Source organism: Oncorhynchus kisutch, linkage group LG10 (genome assembly GCF_002021735.2).
Source record: "Oncorhynchus kisutch isolate 150728-3 linkage group LG10, Okis_V2, whole genome shotgun sequence".
Taxonomy (NCBI): Eukaryota; Metazoa; Chordata; class Actinopteri; order Salmoniformes; family Salmonidae; genus Oncorhynchus; species Oncorhynchus kisutch.
The window spans coordinates 53,563,223-53,579,361 of record NC_034183.2 but is presented as its reverse complement, the minus strand read 5'-3'; the positions used below and the strand labels follow the sequence as shown (position 1 = coordinate 53,579,361).

Genomic DNA, 16,139 nt, shown 5'->3' with positions numbered 1-16,139 from the left:
ACGTACTTGAAGGATTAGCTCTGGCAGTGGGGTGATAGGATGTAGGGGGGTCGTGAAGGGGGATTGATCACATGTCAAGCCCCCCCCCCCCCAAGCCCCCCCACCTTACCTCAAACCTTACCCCCACCTCCCACCTTACCTCCCACCTTACCTCCCATCTCACATCCACCATACCTCATATCTTACCTCACTTCTCACAACCTTTCTCCCACCCTACGTCACACCTACCTCACACCTTACTTCACACCTTACCTCCCATCTCACACCCCCACCTTACCTCACACCTTACCTCACACCTCCCAACTTACCTCACACGTTACCTCCCCACTTTCACACCTTACCTCCCACCTTACCTCACATCTCCCACATCTCACACCTTACCTCCCACACCTCACACCTCACCTCCCACCTTACGTCACACCTCCCACATCTCACATCTCACCTCCCACACCTCACACCTCACCTCCCACCTTACCTCACACCTTACCTCACACCTTACCTCACGCCTTCCCTCACTCCTTACCTCACTCCTTACCTACCAAACTCACTGGTAGTGAGAAGAGACAGAAAACGAAACATCAAAGGGTCTCTCATGATTGTTTGTCTAACCCTGTTGTGTTGTTGTGTTCCATCCAGGCACCTCTGCCCAGGGCAACCCCCTCCTGGCCTCCCTGCCTGTCCCGGGACGGCCCCTGCAGCCTCACCTCGACCTCAAGCACTTCCTGCCTTTCAGGCTCAATGGATCGTCCCCCCTCAGCCTCTTCCCTAACTTCAGCACAGTGAGTTACACAGCCCGGCATGGCACATCAACATCACCTAGTCATATCTACGTAACTCCCACACTGCTGGTGTGAACTCAAAATATCTTTTGGTCTGTAAAATATTCTGTTATTTTCATGAGCTTAAGATGTCTGAAAAAATAGGATACTCAAAGTGCCTGATGCCATTACCTTCAATTCCAATATATCTGTTAGTATTATAGAGTCACGCCCACCTATGTGCGGACATTGTCAAAGGCTCCACCCACTGGACAGGTAGGGAACCAAGGTGACCAGAAGAATACAGTATCGGTTATTGGGGGATTTAAGAGAAGGGAAGTAAGAGTGAAATTGTTAAGAGATTTGTAAATTCAAATATAGTTCATGTATTTGAACTGTACTCTAAGTTAAATGTACTCCAAATAGAAAAAAGCACATATAATAATTTGAGAGTGTGGGAAGGGCTGTATGGAGGGGGTGGGAAGGGCTGTATGGAGGGGGTGGGAAGGGCTGTATGGAGGGGGTGGGAAGGGCTGTATGGAGGGGGTGGGAAGGGCTGTATGGAGGGGGTGGGAAGGGCTGTATGGAGGGGGTGGGAAGGGCTGTATGGAGGGGGTGGGAAGGGCTGTATGGAGGGGGTAGGAAGGGGATATATATTGACAATGTATGAAATTGAAATATGCTTGATTATCTACCATGGAAAAATAATACAAACAAATATAATTGAAAAATAACTGTAAAAAATAGAGTAATGAGTTGAGCAGAATACAATTACATTATTTTCTTATTTGCATATTCGGACATGTTCTACTTTTGGAAGACCTCGACATCGCTGTTGTTTTGTATATATGTTGTTGTTGACTGTTTTGCTTTGAAAATCTTCAATAAAATGTTAGAATGAAAGAATGCCGTACAGGGGGGGAGGGGTTGAGTGAGCTCACATTGAGCTGCTGACTAGGCGTCCAGGGATTCTGATGATGTGATATTCAACAACCATACTACTGTTTTAATGACAGTTTTATTGACCGTTGACCCCTCAGCCCCTCACGGTGCTAGACTTGTCTCCCGGTCCCACAGACGCTGGTTACAGCCTGTAGTCGTTGGAACTTTTCATTTCTCCTGGGCTTTGAGGTATAATCGTTATTCCTAGAGTGTTTTCCCCCTCAGCATCGTGGAAGATTTAATACCAGCAACCCAGAGACAAGCCCACCTATCTTTTGTTTTTAAACAGACCTATAAGCCGCACAGCTTTACACACCTGCAGTCTGCTGGTTACATTGCTTCAGATGCTTCTGTGTCTAGTTTTTGATCCTTCTCTTACAGACTGTGTACGTGTGCGTGTGCGTACGTGCGCGCGTGCGTTCACTACATGACCAAGAGTAGGTGGACATCTGCTTGTCAAACATCTCATTCCAAAATCATGGGCAATAATATGGAGTTGGTCCCCCCTTTGCTGCTACAACAGCCTCCACTCCTCTGAGAAGGCTTTCCACTAGATTTTTGAACATTTCTGTGGGGACTTGCTTCCATTCAGCCAATAGTGAGGTTGGACACTGATGTTGGCCGATTAGGTCTGGCTCGCAATCAACGTTCCAATTCATCTCAAAGGTGTTTGTTGGGGTTGAGGTCAGGGCTCTGTGCAGGCCAGTCAAGTTCTTCCACACCGATCTCTACAAACCATTTCTGTATGGACCTCGCTTTGTACAAGGGGGCATTGTCATGCTGAAACAGGAAAGGGCCTTCCCCAAACTGTTGCCACAACTTTGGAAGCAGAAAATCGTTTAGAATGTCATTGTATGATGTAGCATTAAGATTTCCCTTCACTGGAACTTAGGTGCCTAGCCCAAACCATCAAAAACAGCCCAAGACCATTATTCCTCCTCCACCAAACCTTACAGTTGGCACTATGCATTGGGGCAGGTAGCGTTCTCCAGGCAGCTGCCAAACTTAGATTCGTCTGTCAGACTGCCAGTTGGTGAAGTGTGATTCATCACCCCAGGGAACGTGTTTCCACTGTTCTAGCTGACGCTTGGTATTGGGCATGGTGATCTTAGTCTTGTGTGCGGCTGCTCGGCCATGGAAACCCATTTCATGAAGCTCCTGACTAACCATTATTGTGCTGACGTTGCTTCCAGTGGCAGTTTGGAACTCGGTAATAAGTGTTTCCACTTAGCAGCTGAGCCATTGTTGCTCCAGCCCTTACAGTTGACCGGGGCAGCTCTAGCAAGGCAGAAATATGACAAACTGACTTGTTGGGAAGGTGGGCTGTTTTTCTGCAAAGGGACCAGGACGACTGGGAGTAAAGGAAAGAATGAATGGGGCCATGTATCGTGAGATTTTGAGTGAAAACCTCCTTCCATCAGCAAGGGCATTGAAGATGAAACGTTGCTGGGTCTTTCAGCATGACAATCATCCCAAACACACCACCCCGGCAACGAAGGAGTGGCTTCGTAAGAAGCATTTCAAGGTCCTGGAGTGGCCTAGCCAGTCTCCAGATCTCAACCCCATAGACATTTTTCTATCTTTGGAGGGAGTTGAAAGTCTGTGTTACCCAGCAACAGCCCCAAAACATCACTGCTCTAGAGGAGATCTGCATGGAGGAATGGGCCAAAATACCAGCAACAGTGTGTGAAAAACTTGTGAAGACTTACAGAAAACGTCTGACCTGTGTCATTGCCAGAAAATGGTATATAACAAAGTATTGAGATAAACTTTTGTTATTGACCAAATACATTTTTTCCAGAATAATTTGCAAATAAATTCATAAAAAATCCTACAATGTGATTTTCTGGATTTTCTTTTCTCATTTTGTCTGTCATAGTTGAAGTGTACCTATGATGAAAATTACAGGCCTCTCTCATCTTTTTAAGTGGGAGAACTTGCACAATTGGTGGCTGACTAAATACTTTTTTGCCCCACTGTACATTTTGGCCATGTAGTGTATCAGAATGACTATTCATATTGACAACTACAATTTGCCTATATAGTGTACACTGCCGTTCAAAAGTTTGGGGTCGCTTAGAAATGTCCATTACAATAACATCAAATTGATAACAAATACAGTGTACTGTAGACATTGTTAATGTTGTAAATTACTGTAGCTGGAAACGGCAGATTTTTTAATGGAATATCTACATAGGCGTACAGAGGCCCATTATCAGCAACCATCACTCCTGTGTTCCAATGGCACGTTATATTTGCTAATCCAAAATGATCATTTTAAAAGGCTAATTGGTCATTAGAAAACCCTTTTGCAATTATGTTAGCACAGCTGAAAGCTGTGGGAGAGGTGAGACACAGAGATCTGTGGTGCTGATTCACACAGTGGAAGGATGAGGAGCATGGGGAAAGGTGGAGGGTCTAAGAGCGTGCACGTGACCTGTATCAGATGGTGGTCTGGGAGTGTGCACGTGTCCTGTATCAGATGGTGGTCTGGGAGTGTGCACGTGTCCTGTATCAGATGGTAGTCTGGGAGCAGGCACATGTCCTGTATCAGATGGTGGTCTGGGAGTGTGCACATGTCCTGTATCAGATGGTGTCTGGGAGTGTGCACGTGTCCTGTATCGGATGGTCGTCTGGGAGTGTTCATGTGTCCTGTATCAGATGGTCGTCTGGGAGTGTGCACGTGTCCTGTATCAGATGGTCGTCTGGGAGCGTGCACGTGTGCTTTATCAGATGGTGGTCTGGGAGTGTGCACGTGTCCTTTATCAGATTGTGGTCTGGGAGTGTGCACGTGTCCTGTATCGGATGGTCATCTGGGAGCGTTCATGTGTCCTGTATCGGATGGTCGTCTGGGAGTGTGCACGTGTCCTGTATCAGATGGTGGTCTGGGAGTTTGCACGTGTCCTGTATCAGATGGTCGTCTGGGAGCGTGCACGTGTCCTTTATCAGATGGTGGTCTGGGATTGTGCACGTGTCCTGTATCAGATGGTCGTCTGGGAGCGTGCACGTGTCTTGTATCGTATGGTCGTCTGGGAGTGTGCACGTGTCCTGTATCAGATGGTGGTCTGGGAGTGTGCACGTGTCCTGTATCAGATGGTGGTCTGGGAGTTTGCACGTGTCCTGTATCGGATGGTGGAATTATGTTAGCACAGCTGAAAACTGTGGGAGAGGTGAGACACAGAGATCTGTGGTGCTGATTCACACAGTGGAAGGATGAGGAACATGGGGAGAGGTGGAGGGTCTAAGAGCGTGCACGTGACCTGTATCAGATGGTGGTCTGGGAGTGTGCACGTGTCCTGTATCAGATGGTGGTCTGGGAGTGTGCACGTGTCCTGTATCAGAAGGTGGTCTGGGAGTGTGCACGTGTCCTTTATCGGATGGTCATCTGGGAGCGTTCACGTGTCCTCTATCGGATGGTGGTCTGGGAGCTTGCACATGTCCTGTATCAGATGGTTGTCTGGGAGCGTGCACGTGTCCTTTATCAGATGGTGGTCTGGGAGTGTGCACGTGTCCTGTATCAGATGGTGGTCTGGGAGTGTGCACGTGTCCTGTATCAGATGGTAGTCTGGGAGCGTGCACGTGTCCTGTATCAGATGGTGGTCTGGGAGCGTGCACGTGTCCTGTATCAGATGGTCGATTGGGAGCGTGCACGTGTCCTTTATCGGATGGTCATCTGGGAGCGTTCACGTGTCCTGTATCGGATGGTGGTCTGGGAGCGTGCACATGTCCTGTATCAGATGGTCGTCTGGGAGCGTGCACGTGTCCTTTATCAGATGGTCGATTGGGAGCGTTCACATGTCCTTTATCGGATGGTCATCTGGGAGCGTGCACATGTCTTGTATCAGATGGTCTGGGAGCGTTCACGTGTCCTTTATAGGATGGTCATCTGGGAGCGTGCACATGTCTTGTATCAGATGGTCTGTGAGCGTTCACGTGTCCTTTATAGGATGGTCATCTGGGAGCGTGCACATGTCTTGTATCAGATGGTCTGGGAGCGTTCACGTGTCCTTTATAGGATGGTCATCTGGGAGCGTGCACATGTCTTGTATCAGATGGTCTGTGAGTGTTCACATGTCCTTTATAGGATGGTCATCTGGGAGCGTTCACATGTCCTTTATAGGATGGTCATCTGGGAGCGTTCACGTGCCCTGTATCAGATGGTCATCTGGGAGCGTTCACGTGCCCTGTATCAGATGGTCATCTGGGAGCGTACACATGTCCTTTATAGGATGGTCATCTGGGAGCGTTCACGTGCCCTGTATCAGATGGTCATCTGGGAGCGTACACATGTCCTTTATAGGATGGTCATCTGGGAGCGTTCACATGTCCTGTATCAGATGGTCATCTGGGAGCGTTCACATGTCCTTTATAGGATGGTCATCTGGGAGCGTTCACATGTCCTTTATAGGATGGTCATCTGGGAGCGTTCACATGTCTTGTATCAGATGGTGGGGTACAGACTTTCCAAGTGAAAGGCTCCCTCTGTGTGTGATCACCGGCAGACCACCACCCACAGCCACTGGTCACCCAGGAAGCCCGGTGAGAAAACCTGCCTAGCCAATCACAAAGCCAGGGAGTAAACTAGCCAACCAGTCAGAGCAGCAGTATTAGTAGTAGTAACAGCTGCATTATTCATACAACCTGCCTTCCAGCACAGAAAAAAACACACCACCAGAAAACGACAGTATCACCACACTATGAAGTCGTCTATGAACCACTACTTCTCTAGCATACAGCTAGCAGATGTGCTACATAGCCTTTCGCTTGCCACCAACTCTCTAGAATTCAACCAGCCTTCAATAGTTAATAACAGCAAATGACACCCATCTCAGACTTCTGGCACAGAATAATTAGACTATAGCGGCTATGTGACCTAGCTAATATAACACACAGCAAACCAATACAGCTATGGCATTAATCACCAGGACCCTTCCCCCTCTTCCAGTCTCACCTTTCTGCTTTCCTAGGATATGTCCTAAATGACACCCTATTCCCAGTTTAGTGCACTACTGGCCCTGGTCAAAAGTTGTGCACTACATAGGGAATAGGGTCTAATTTGGGACTCCAGCCCCAGTCTCAATGGTGACATTCAGGTTCTCTGGGGCCCGGTGAGGCAGAGGCACACGTTGTTCGGGGCGTGTGCAGGGGGAAGATGAATGCACCTGTCTCACGAGCTAAATAGACCCCAGTCTCCCCCTGCACCTCCCCTGCACCTCAATCATCGTTTCAGCTGCGGCCCGCCATGAGATAGCTCCTGTCTGCAGGGGGGGAGGGGGGAGAGAGGAAGTGGGCCGGACAATAGGTGCCTTTATACCGGCCTGTTCAGGATGGCTGCGGGCGAACAATGGCCACATTCTCTCAGCTCCCTAAAACAAATAGTTGTGTGCGGCGTACCCTGTGAAGGTGGCCAGAGGGCACAGTGTAGAGGAGCTCTGTTTCCATGACACAGTTTTGGCTTCGGAAGGGAAAGGTTAGTTGCTCCCCGAGGTAGCAGCACTGCACCGCGTTGTTTAAGGAGCCAGAATAGAGGGGTGTAGGGTTACCCTTGAGGGAACAGAGGGTAAGCAGTGTTGCACAGGGTGGAGGATGCAAGACAGGTGCTTTTAAGGTTGTTTCTATTCCACACCCCACCACACCTGGCCTTTTGAAAACAGATTATTTAGAGTCAACACAGAAACAGAGCTGTGTGTGTTTGTGTGTGTGTTCATGCCTGTGTGTGTATTGAGGGGCAGCCATTGTTTAGTGTTGTGTATCAGACAATAGCCAGTGCCATCCACACACACAGCCACTGTTGTGAAGTGATGCCAGGGAAGACGTATATCTGGTTACACTGAGTGTAACATGGCTTGCCCAGCACTTTGTTCCAACCCAGCCCTCCACAGCGGGCACAGCCACCCCCCACCTCCCTCTCTGTCTCTGAGGAGAGGGCAGCGCGGGGCGAGCCAGACGCCAGGCTGGGGAAGAATCCCAGGGTAATTGTTATATTTGATACCGTGCTGATGGGGGGCCACACTGAAATCAGCTGTCGTCATGCAATCCAGCCATTCTAATCAAGCCCAGAGCAGTCCCTCTGGCTCTGGCCTCACACACCCTATCAGCTGTGATGGGGAGAGAATATCTTCCCTCTCTCAGAGCTCGCATGCCGTTGCATCCTCAGGCTGACGTTAGCTGCGTCTCCAATTCTCCATGCAGTTTTGTTGTGGTCAAACCCAGTGGATTTATAGGGGTATCAGGGGTCAGAGGTCGCGGATGGACTGATAGATTTAGCCCCTGGTCTCCTGTCTGTCCTGCAGATGGACCCGGTGCAGAAGGCGGTGATCAACCACACGTTTGGCGTCCCTCAGCCACTCAAGAAGAAACAGATCATCTCCTGTAACATCTGTCACCTGCGCTTCAACTCCCCGGTAAGAGAGAGAGAGAGAGTGTGTGTGTGTGTGTGTGTGTGTGTGTGTGTGTGTGTGTGTGTGTGTGTGTGTGTGTGTGTGTGTGTGTGTGTGTGTGTGTGTGTGTGTGTGTGTGTGTGTGTGTGTGTGTGTGTGTGTGTGTGTGTGTGTGCGCGCGTGTTTTTGTCTGCATGACTGCGAGAGGGAAAGGGAGAAAAGAGAGAGAGTGATTAAGAGATCAGGAAAGTGAGTTGCAAACTTTAGTTGGTAGATTTGACAGTTAGAAGAAATCAACATTTATTTGTTCCTTCCAGCTATCTTCTTTAATGTTTTAAGAAAATAAAGCCGTTCCAAATTACCTGAGCTCTTATCATCCTCACTGACTCACAGCAGCTTATCTGTGGCGGCTGATAGGGAGTCCAGTCGGCCTCTGAGCGTGCATGCGTGTGTTTGTGTGTGTGTATCCACACGCTTGTGCGTGTGTTCCTCTGTGTGAAATGTTCTTATTATTCAATCGGAAGGTATTCGTTTGCTTTTCTGTATTCCTGGATATCTGAAGTGGTGTGCGTGGGTGTGTGAGTGTACTGCGGTAGGTTGTATTGGTGCGAGGGATTAGACAGCAGGGAAAGCTTCCATTTATCAGCAAAGAGCAGAAACAATCACGAGCCCAGGCAGGAGCCAACATTCTCAACTCCTCTCTTGATTTCTCCCATTCCTGCCACCTCAAACACGCACACACACACACACAGTCACACAGTCACATACACACAGTCACATAAACAAACAACCAATGAAATGGAATGTCTTAAACACACAAACACCTAAGAGTTGGGCAAAGGCTGATTTTAAAAAAACTCTCTTTCTCCCTGTCCCCCTCTCTCTCGCTCTCTCACTTACGCATACACACAGAGGAACACACAAATACTGTTTCACACACACACATCCTCTGGAGACTTGATCTTCAAAGAGGAGCAGAGACACAGAAGAGGGTGAGCTGAGGCTGAGGGGGAAAGGAAAGCAGAGTAGACAGTGGCAGGCGTTCTCTCCAGGCTTCACACGGCAGAGCAAATCCCATTCCCATCCTCCCTCCGTACAATGCGAGCTACAGCTGGAGAGAGGTGTCAGGTCTGGGGGTCTGAGGTGGGAGGAGGGGGGGTGAGAAGACAGGGGGGCACGGAGCTTTAAACAGCCTATTATAGGGAGGAGGAAAACTTCCTCAGTCAAACTGTAAATAAACTTTCAATGGAAAATGATATAAGTATTTATTTGCGGTATATTGTATACTATTTATTATTAGATAATTGTTTATTAGCTCCACGTTCTGTAATGTTTATTTGATATATAAAGAATGTTCGTTGTGAACGTACATTCGATGTTGCACATTGAATCGTCAGATAGTGATCGAGACAGAAGCCTTATTTAGAGAATGTGTAATAAACTTCTATTCAACTTCTATAGCGCTTTTCATGACAGAAAGAGCCTCAAAAGCCTGCATTCATGTCTGGTAGTGTGACGTGACAGTCAGTGCCTTTTAAAATGCTAAGTGCTCATGCTAATGTTCATTTCACACTCCCTGTGTCTCCCTGTCTCTCTGTGTGTCTCGTACTGTATGGCTCGGAGTTGGACTGGAGAACGAAGAACGTAACGGGGGCTGAAAGAGAGCAGAGCTGATTTGTCACAGCACAATAATCTCATAAGCATTTTCACGGCCGATCAGTCAGACGACATGGTGAAATATTATAGTCCAAGTAATGTTTAAAGAAGTGTTGATGGCTGCTGGTGGTTTATTTATAGCCAGAGCTCCCGACACAGAATGGTAGGTACATCATTTGGTTTGTTAATATTGTACACAGTGTACATATTTAACTGCATATAGCCAAAGAGCATGGTTCTGATGGATCTGATCTGCCTTGGTTTTTACTTTTACCCACATTGCTTTGTTGTCATATGAGGTGTGTGTGTGTGTGTGTGTGTGTGTGTGTGTGTGTGTGTGTGTGTGTGTGTGTGTGTGTGTGTGTGTGTGTGTGTGTGTGTGTGTGTGTGTGTGTGTGTGTGTGTGTGTGTGTGTGTGTGTGTTGTACCATGGCTATTAAGGTTATTATGGAGGCTGAGGCAGTTGAGAGAAGATACAAAACCCAAAAGGAGCACCAGTGTGTTGTATTCATTCTAATGAGAAGGTCTCATTGTGTGAGAGAAGCTTAATTGAACAGGGTGAGTCACTTCCACGCTTCTCTCCAGCATTTAGGATTCCTTCATTGGCTTGCCCATCAAAGTAGAACCCACTCTTTCTCTTCATTCTAATTTCTTCCCCACAATTCATTTCAGGTCTATTTGCAGCTTGGGTTATTTTATTACTTATTTGCATTTATATGGCAAGGTAGGAAATTCTTTGAATTCTAAAGAGGAGCTGGATTGAGAGACGGCTGTGAGTTGATCATTATGAGTTCATGACAGAGCAGAACAGCAAGAGTGAGGAATGCATTTACTTGATCAATTCTGAGCTAACTATTTGTCTTGCTGTTTGTGCAGTAGCCTTGATATTTCAGTTACCATTGTTTCAGCCAATCAGCACCCAGGAGCAAAATTATTAAATACTGTATATATTTTTATCGGTTTGGTGCAATTTTCATTTTCAACTCTTAGTACAAAAGCGCATCAAAAAGTACAACACACAAAATCATACAGTCACTTTTTCGCCAAACTTAATCAGTGTTTCATCTAGAAATAAATGTTTCCCATTTCAATACATCTATATATGAAGTAATTTCACAATGCAATGCTCACATTACTTTTGATATGATTCTCTTCTCTTTTGTAAAAATATATTTTACTATTACTTAATCCGTTTGGTAAACCTATAGATTTGACATGTGTACTGGTTTGTCTGCTACAGATTTAGAGAACAACAATAGATAATGAAAATGTATGTCTCTAAAGTAGAAACATAAATAGTATAATATATACTTGAATGTACTACTATGATGATGACTAATGATTTTACAGCACAGTAAAAAAAAGATTAAGAGAAATACTGTTTGTAATGAATCAAATCCAAGTTTATTGGTCGTGTACACATATAAGCAGATGTTACAGCAGGTGCAATGAAATGCTCGCATTTCTTGCTCCTACAATGCAGTAATACAATATCAATACAATACCAATACAATACCAATACAATATCAATACAATACCAATACAATACCAATACAATACCAATACAATATCAATACAATACCAATACAATACCAATACAATACCAATACAATATCAATACAATACCAATACAATATCAATACAATACCAATACAATACCAATACAATATCAATACAATACCAATACAATACCAATACAATATCAATACAATACCAATACAATATCAATACAATACCAATACAATATCAATACAATACCAATACAATACCAATACAATATCAATACAATACCAATACAATACCAATACAATATCAATACAATACCAATACAATATCAATACAATACCAATACAATATCAATACAATACCAATACAATATCAATACGCAAATCATCCAGAAAGTCCAAAACAAGAAAGAAATGCATCCCCAGAATGAAGTTGCTCTGGTCTTTTTGACACTGGCTGACACAGTTCTGTAACACCCCAGTGGGATTCGAACCCACAACTCTGCTGTTGCTCGTGCCATGCTCTTACGAACTAAGCCATGTCCAGGAACACTACAATACATGTAAAAAACTATAAAAAATACATTACTGTAAAGTACAATACACGATTACAATACAGGTGGAAGATGTATGATTGCCATCCGCCTAAGTGTACCACCCTCCTTCAGGGCCTCGAGGAGGCATGCAAATAACATCAATCCAGACCAGGCTTCGATTCGCCATACCGAAAGGTTTTTCCCCAGGTGTGTGAATAATAAGGATATTTACTGCGATTTCGATGAGAACCTATGGCAAAATGCTCAAGACAGTCTTCATGCAAACTAGTGCCTGCTAAACACGATGTTTCTGTCGTTTATTTCATTTGTTACATTGTGAAATATGTCTTTAATGATCACACCTTTGATCACATGTGGGATAGAAATGATGGAAATTTGATGTTCAGTCCATTTGAATCGGCAGTGCAAGTGTATTGCCTAATGTGAAAACAGCGTAATGTGCTGTAATTTACAGTACTGTAGCATACTACATTCAAATAACATTTATTTTTCTATTGGATTCACTGGTAGTTAAAATAACTACATTGAGAAGACACCATTATGTTGTGTTTAGGTGATTAAACTAATGTACTCATTATATTTCACAGTAAACTTCTATTTTGGATCAAATGGCTGTGTGGGGAAAGACGTCTCCAAACAAAATGAACGCACAATGAAAGGTTTTGAATGTAAGACTGGCTGCGTTACAAATGTTACCAGGTTGGGAGTTTTGTACGAAGAGTTTTAAATTCACCACATACTTGTGAAAATTGTACCGAACTGTATTCTTACAGTAATGAACATTAGTCTAGGTGAAAGCTTGAACTACTGACACCACTCCACCCAGTCCTAATGCAGTTTGTCAAAACAAACAAACATATTTGGATGTATGGTGAGGTTCTGTTTGTGTGTTAGAGAGAGAGAGAGAGAGAGAGAGAGAGAGAGAGAGAGAGAGAGAACGCATGTGTCACTGTCTGTGGGGGGTCTGTATGTGTTTGTGGGGTCATGCAATGCTTGCTAGTCATGTATCCTTCTTTGTAGTCATCTCTCCAACAAGACTGAGTTGGTGATAGTCCAATACAGGTCTCAGCCTCATCTGTTTCCATTTTAATGAGAGATCTCTGTATCGATTCATCTGCTATTTCTATTTGCTCTGATAGCAGGGGGATTTGCCCAAGGATTGAGCTGGGTCATGACAATTATTGCAATGTGAAGGTCAAATGTGCAGCAGGGTGTGTATGTCCTTTTTTGGAGAATGTATGTCTGTGTTTTGAGTGTGTCTGAGAATGTGACAGAGTGTGTGTGTTCTCTGTTGGGTGTGTGCGCAGTTAATTTGTACACATGTGTGCACAGTATGCTTGGTATGTAGTGTGTTGTGTGTTGTGTTTGTGTGGTGTGTGCGTGCGTGCGTGCTGTTTGCAGGGTCTGTCTCAGTGTGCCTATTTAATATTCTGATTGTCGAGATGGGATCCTGTCTCCTTTTTGCACATTACACATGCAATTATACCTCTGGCCTCCCACTGTGCCAGTGCTCTTATCAGGTAGGAACAGACTCTCTCCTTCACACAGGCAGCAGTGTGTGTTGGTGTGTGTGTGTGTTCATACATGTGTCAGACCTGGGTTCAAATACGTATTTGAATATTTGTTATTTAAATAATTATTTTCTGTGTATTTGAATATTTTCAAATAATGTGGCCCGAATCAACTACTTCCATTTAAAAGTATTTTCAAATAATGTTCTATAAATAGCCTATTACAAATGCCTGGGTTAAATGCATGGGAGTGTATTTGAGTCAGTGTATTGGAGTAAATACTTTCCACGGGTACATACTTTCCAAATACTTTCCAAGGGTATTTCCAAATACACTTGTCTTTTCAAATAAAAAAATCTAAATATTCACTTCCAAGTGTCTTTGAAAGTAACTGAAATGTCCTAAATAGTATTTGAACCCAGGTCTTTTTGCAGAGGTACTGTATATTTGAGTGTTTTTAAAAGTGCATGTCTTACAGCAATATATGGATAAGTGCTACTGCTAACCTTCCTGTGGTGTTTCTGCTCTCTGTGGGGTCCCTTCCAGAACCAGGCAGAAGCACACTATAAGGGGCATAAACATGCCCGGAAGCTGAAAGCCATGGAGGCCCAGAAGAACCGTCAGCGTCGACTTGGGGAAGCCACATCCACAGGCAGGGAGAGAGACCGGGAACGAGACCGAGAACGGGACAGAGAGAGGGCTAAGACTGCTGCGACTGTTACACTTCCCACTGAGACCCTCCCCGCACTCATGGACACAGGCCCGATGGAGGCAACGAGTAAGTTAACTGATAGTGAGAGGGAGAAAAGGGAAGAACAGAAACCTACCAATATTCACTCTGTGTAGATTATCTTTCTTTCAATTTTTCTCCCCTTTTTCTGTTGATGTTTTCTGCTTTTCCCCTTTGCTCACTTATCTTCCCTCATCCCTCTCTTTCCCCCTTTACTCTTCTCCATCCTACCTCTTATCCATCTACTCTCTTTCCATCACTTTCCACCTCTAATCCCTCTTTCTTCCTTTCATCCTTCTTTTCTCCTCCCATTTCTCTCCGGTCCTCCCATCTTCCTCCTCCTCCATCCCTCTCCCTTCATCTCATCCCTTTCCCTCCATCCTTCTCTCATCTCTTCCGGTACTTTGTCATTATTATTTCTTGATGCTACCCTGTCCCTCCCTCCCTCCCTCCCTCCCTCCCTCCCTCCCTCCCTCCCTCCCTCCCTCCCTCCCTCCCTCCCTCCCTCCCTCCCTCCCTCCCTCCCTCCCTCCCTCCCTCCCTCCTCTCTACTGTGTTATTTCATGTCTGCTGTTTAAAGTCTAACAACAGGAGGGCCTGTCCCACACATACACTGCGATCAGGAACATGGGAATGAGAGGATAGGACGGCGGTGCCCCTAAACATCCAATCGTAACCCCCTGTGGTTTCCAGGCCCCTCCCAGCTGGGCCTTATATCCAAACTGTCCCCCACGGTGGTGGTGGATGGTGGCTCTGAGCCTGGGGGATTGTTTGCTTACCCCCAACGTTCTCAATTTACTCTCCCTGCACCCGCTGTTTGCCCTGCTTGTAGAGAAAGGCCTGGTCTCTGTACAGGAGTTCCTAAAGAGTTCTGTGAAGTCAGGGAATGATCTGACTGCAGCACACTTATATAATCGGTGTCCCAAATGGCACCCTATTCTCGATGTAGTGCACTATTTTTGACTGGTCAAAAGTAGCACACCACATAGGGAATAGGGTGCTATTTGGGACGTGGGCGTACTGTTTGTGACATGAGAGAAATCCCCCACAATAGACCCGACTAGACTATGGATGTATCTCCTGAGTCTGGGACCAATACATGTAAATGTAGCCGTGCTCTTTTGATGAAGTCAGTAGAGAGCATCCATTACCCCATTACATTACATGATTGATCCCATTTAAATTCAGAAGCCCTGTTTATCCATCTGTAGCGATGGGACTCGAGGATCTGTCTGCTAGACTAGTTTCCTCCTCTATCCTGTATATCCCGCCTTCATCCCTCCCTCCCTCCATCTATCCCTTCACCATTCTGGCCTGAAAAATATTACTGTTAAGACCTGCATTTCAAACTAGTTTCTTTCTGATGCTAGAGGGAATATTAGTAAGGAGTGATAGGAAGGTATCAGGGTGAAGTGAGATGTGGGTTGGGAGAGAGTCTACACTTTACTTTCCCCCAGCGCCCCTCTCTCTCTCTCTCTCTCTCTCTGAGAAACTGGACAAAGGAATGGGAGCAAGATAACGCTCTCACTCATCAAATCTAATATAAATATTCTATCATCGTAGAGAGAGGTCTGAAAGGTGGGTTGCAGCGGCAGGGACGAAAAGAGTAGAAAATGAGAGAAGATGAAATGACTGAAAGGTAGAGAGAGAGATGGGGTAGAGGAGAGGGGGAACAAGAGAGGTGGTGGAAAGAGAAAGTAGATAAGCTGTGCCTGGTTTTTTAATGTTGTCAACCATTTTACAGTTCTGAGGCAATTTTGCAATGAGGTACGCTCTTTAATAAGCCACATTGTGTGATTGGCCCGATGTGAAATTGAAATGCAGCAGAGCGAGCCAGTGGCGGCGAGCGCTACAATGCCAAGCTGTAATTGGAGAACACTCAAAATTAACACTGAAATGATCTCTGTCTGTCATCAAACTCAGCATGGCAGGTGCCAATCGGACTAAAATGCCCGTGTTGTCACCCATTGAGAACCAATCAAGGAATCGATTCCATCATATCCACACTAGTCGACTTTACAGACATTGCCATTGGATGCACTGAGTCGCATTAGTAGAAATCCCATGCAGCTGTGTTACAAGTTAGAACACTGGCATGTG

General features: G+C 45.5%; 1 protein-coding gene across 2 annotated transcripts in view; it reads left to right on the top strand.

Annotated features, from left to right (window-relative positions):
* LOC109893317 (zinc finger protein 385C-like) overlaps positions 1 to 16,139 on the top strand; it is a 193,370-nt gene that overhangs the window by 160,075 nt on the left and 17,156 nt on the right. For both annotated transcript variants that reach the window (XM_031834009.1, XM_031834010.1), the window contains 3 exons: positions 637 to 779; positions 7,994 to 8,104; positions 13,856 to 14,087. In XM_031834009.1, coding sequence (XP_031689869.1) covers positions 637 to 779; positions 7,994 to 8,104; positions 13,856 to 14,087 — 486 coding nt within the window. The remainder of the gene's footprint in view (positions 1 to 636; positions 780 to 7,993; positions 8,105 to 13,855; positions 14,088 to 16,139) is intronic.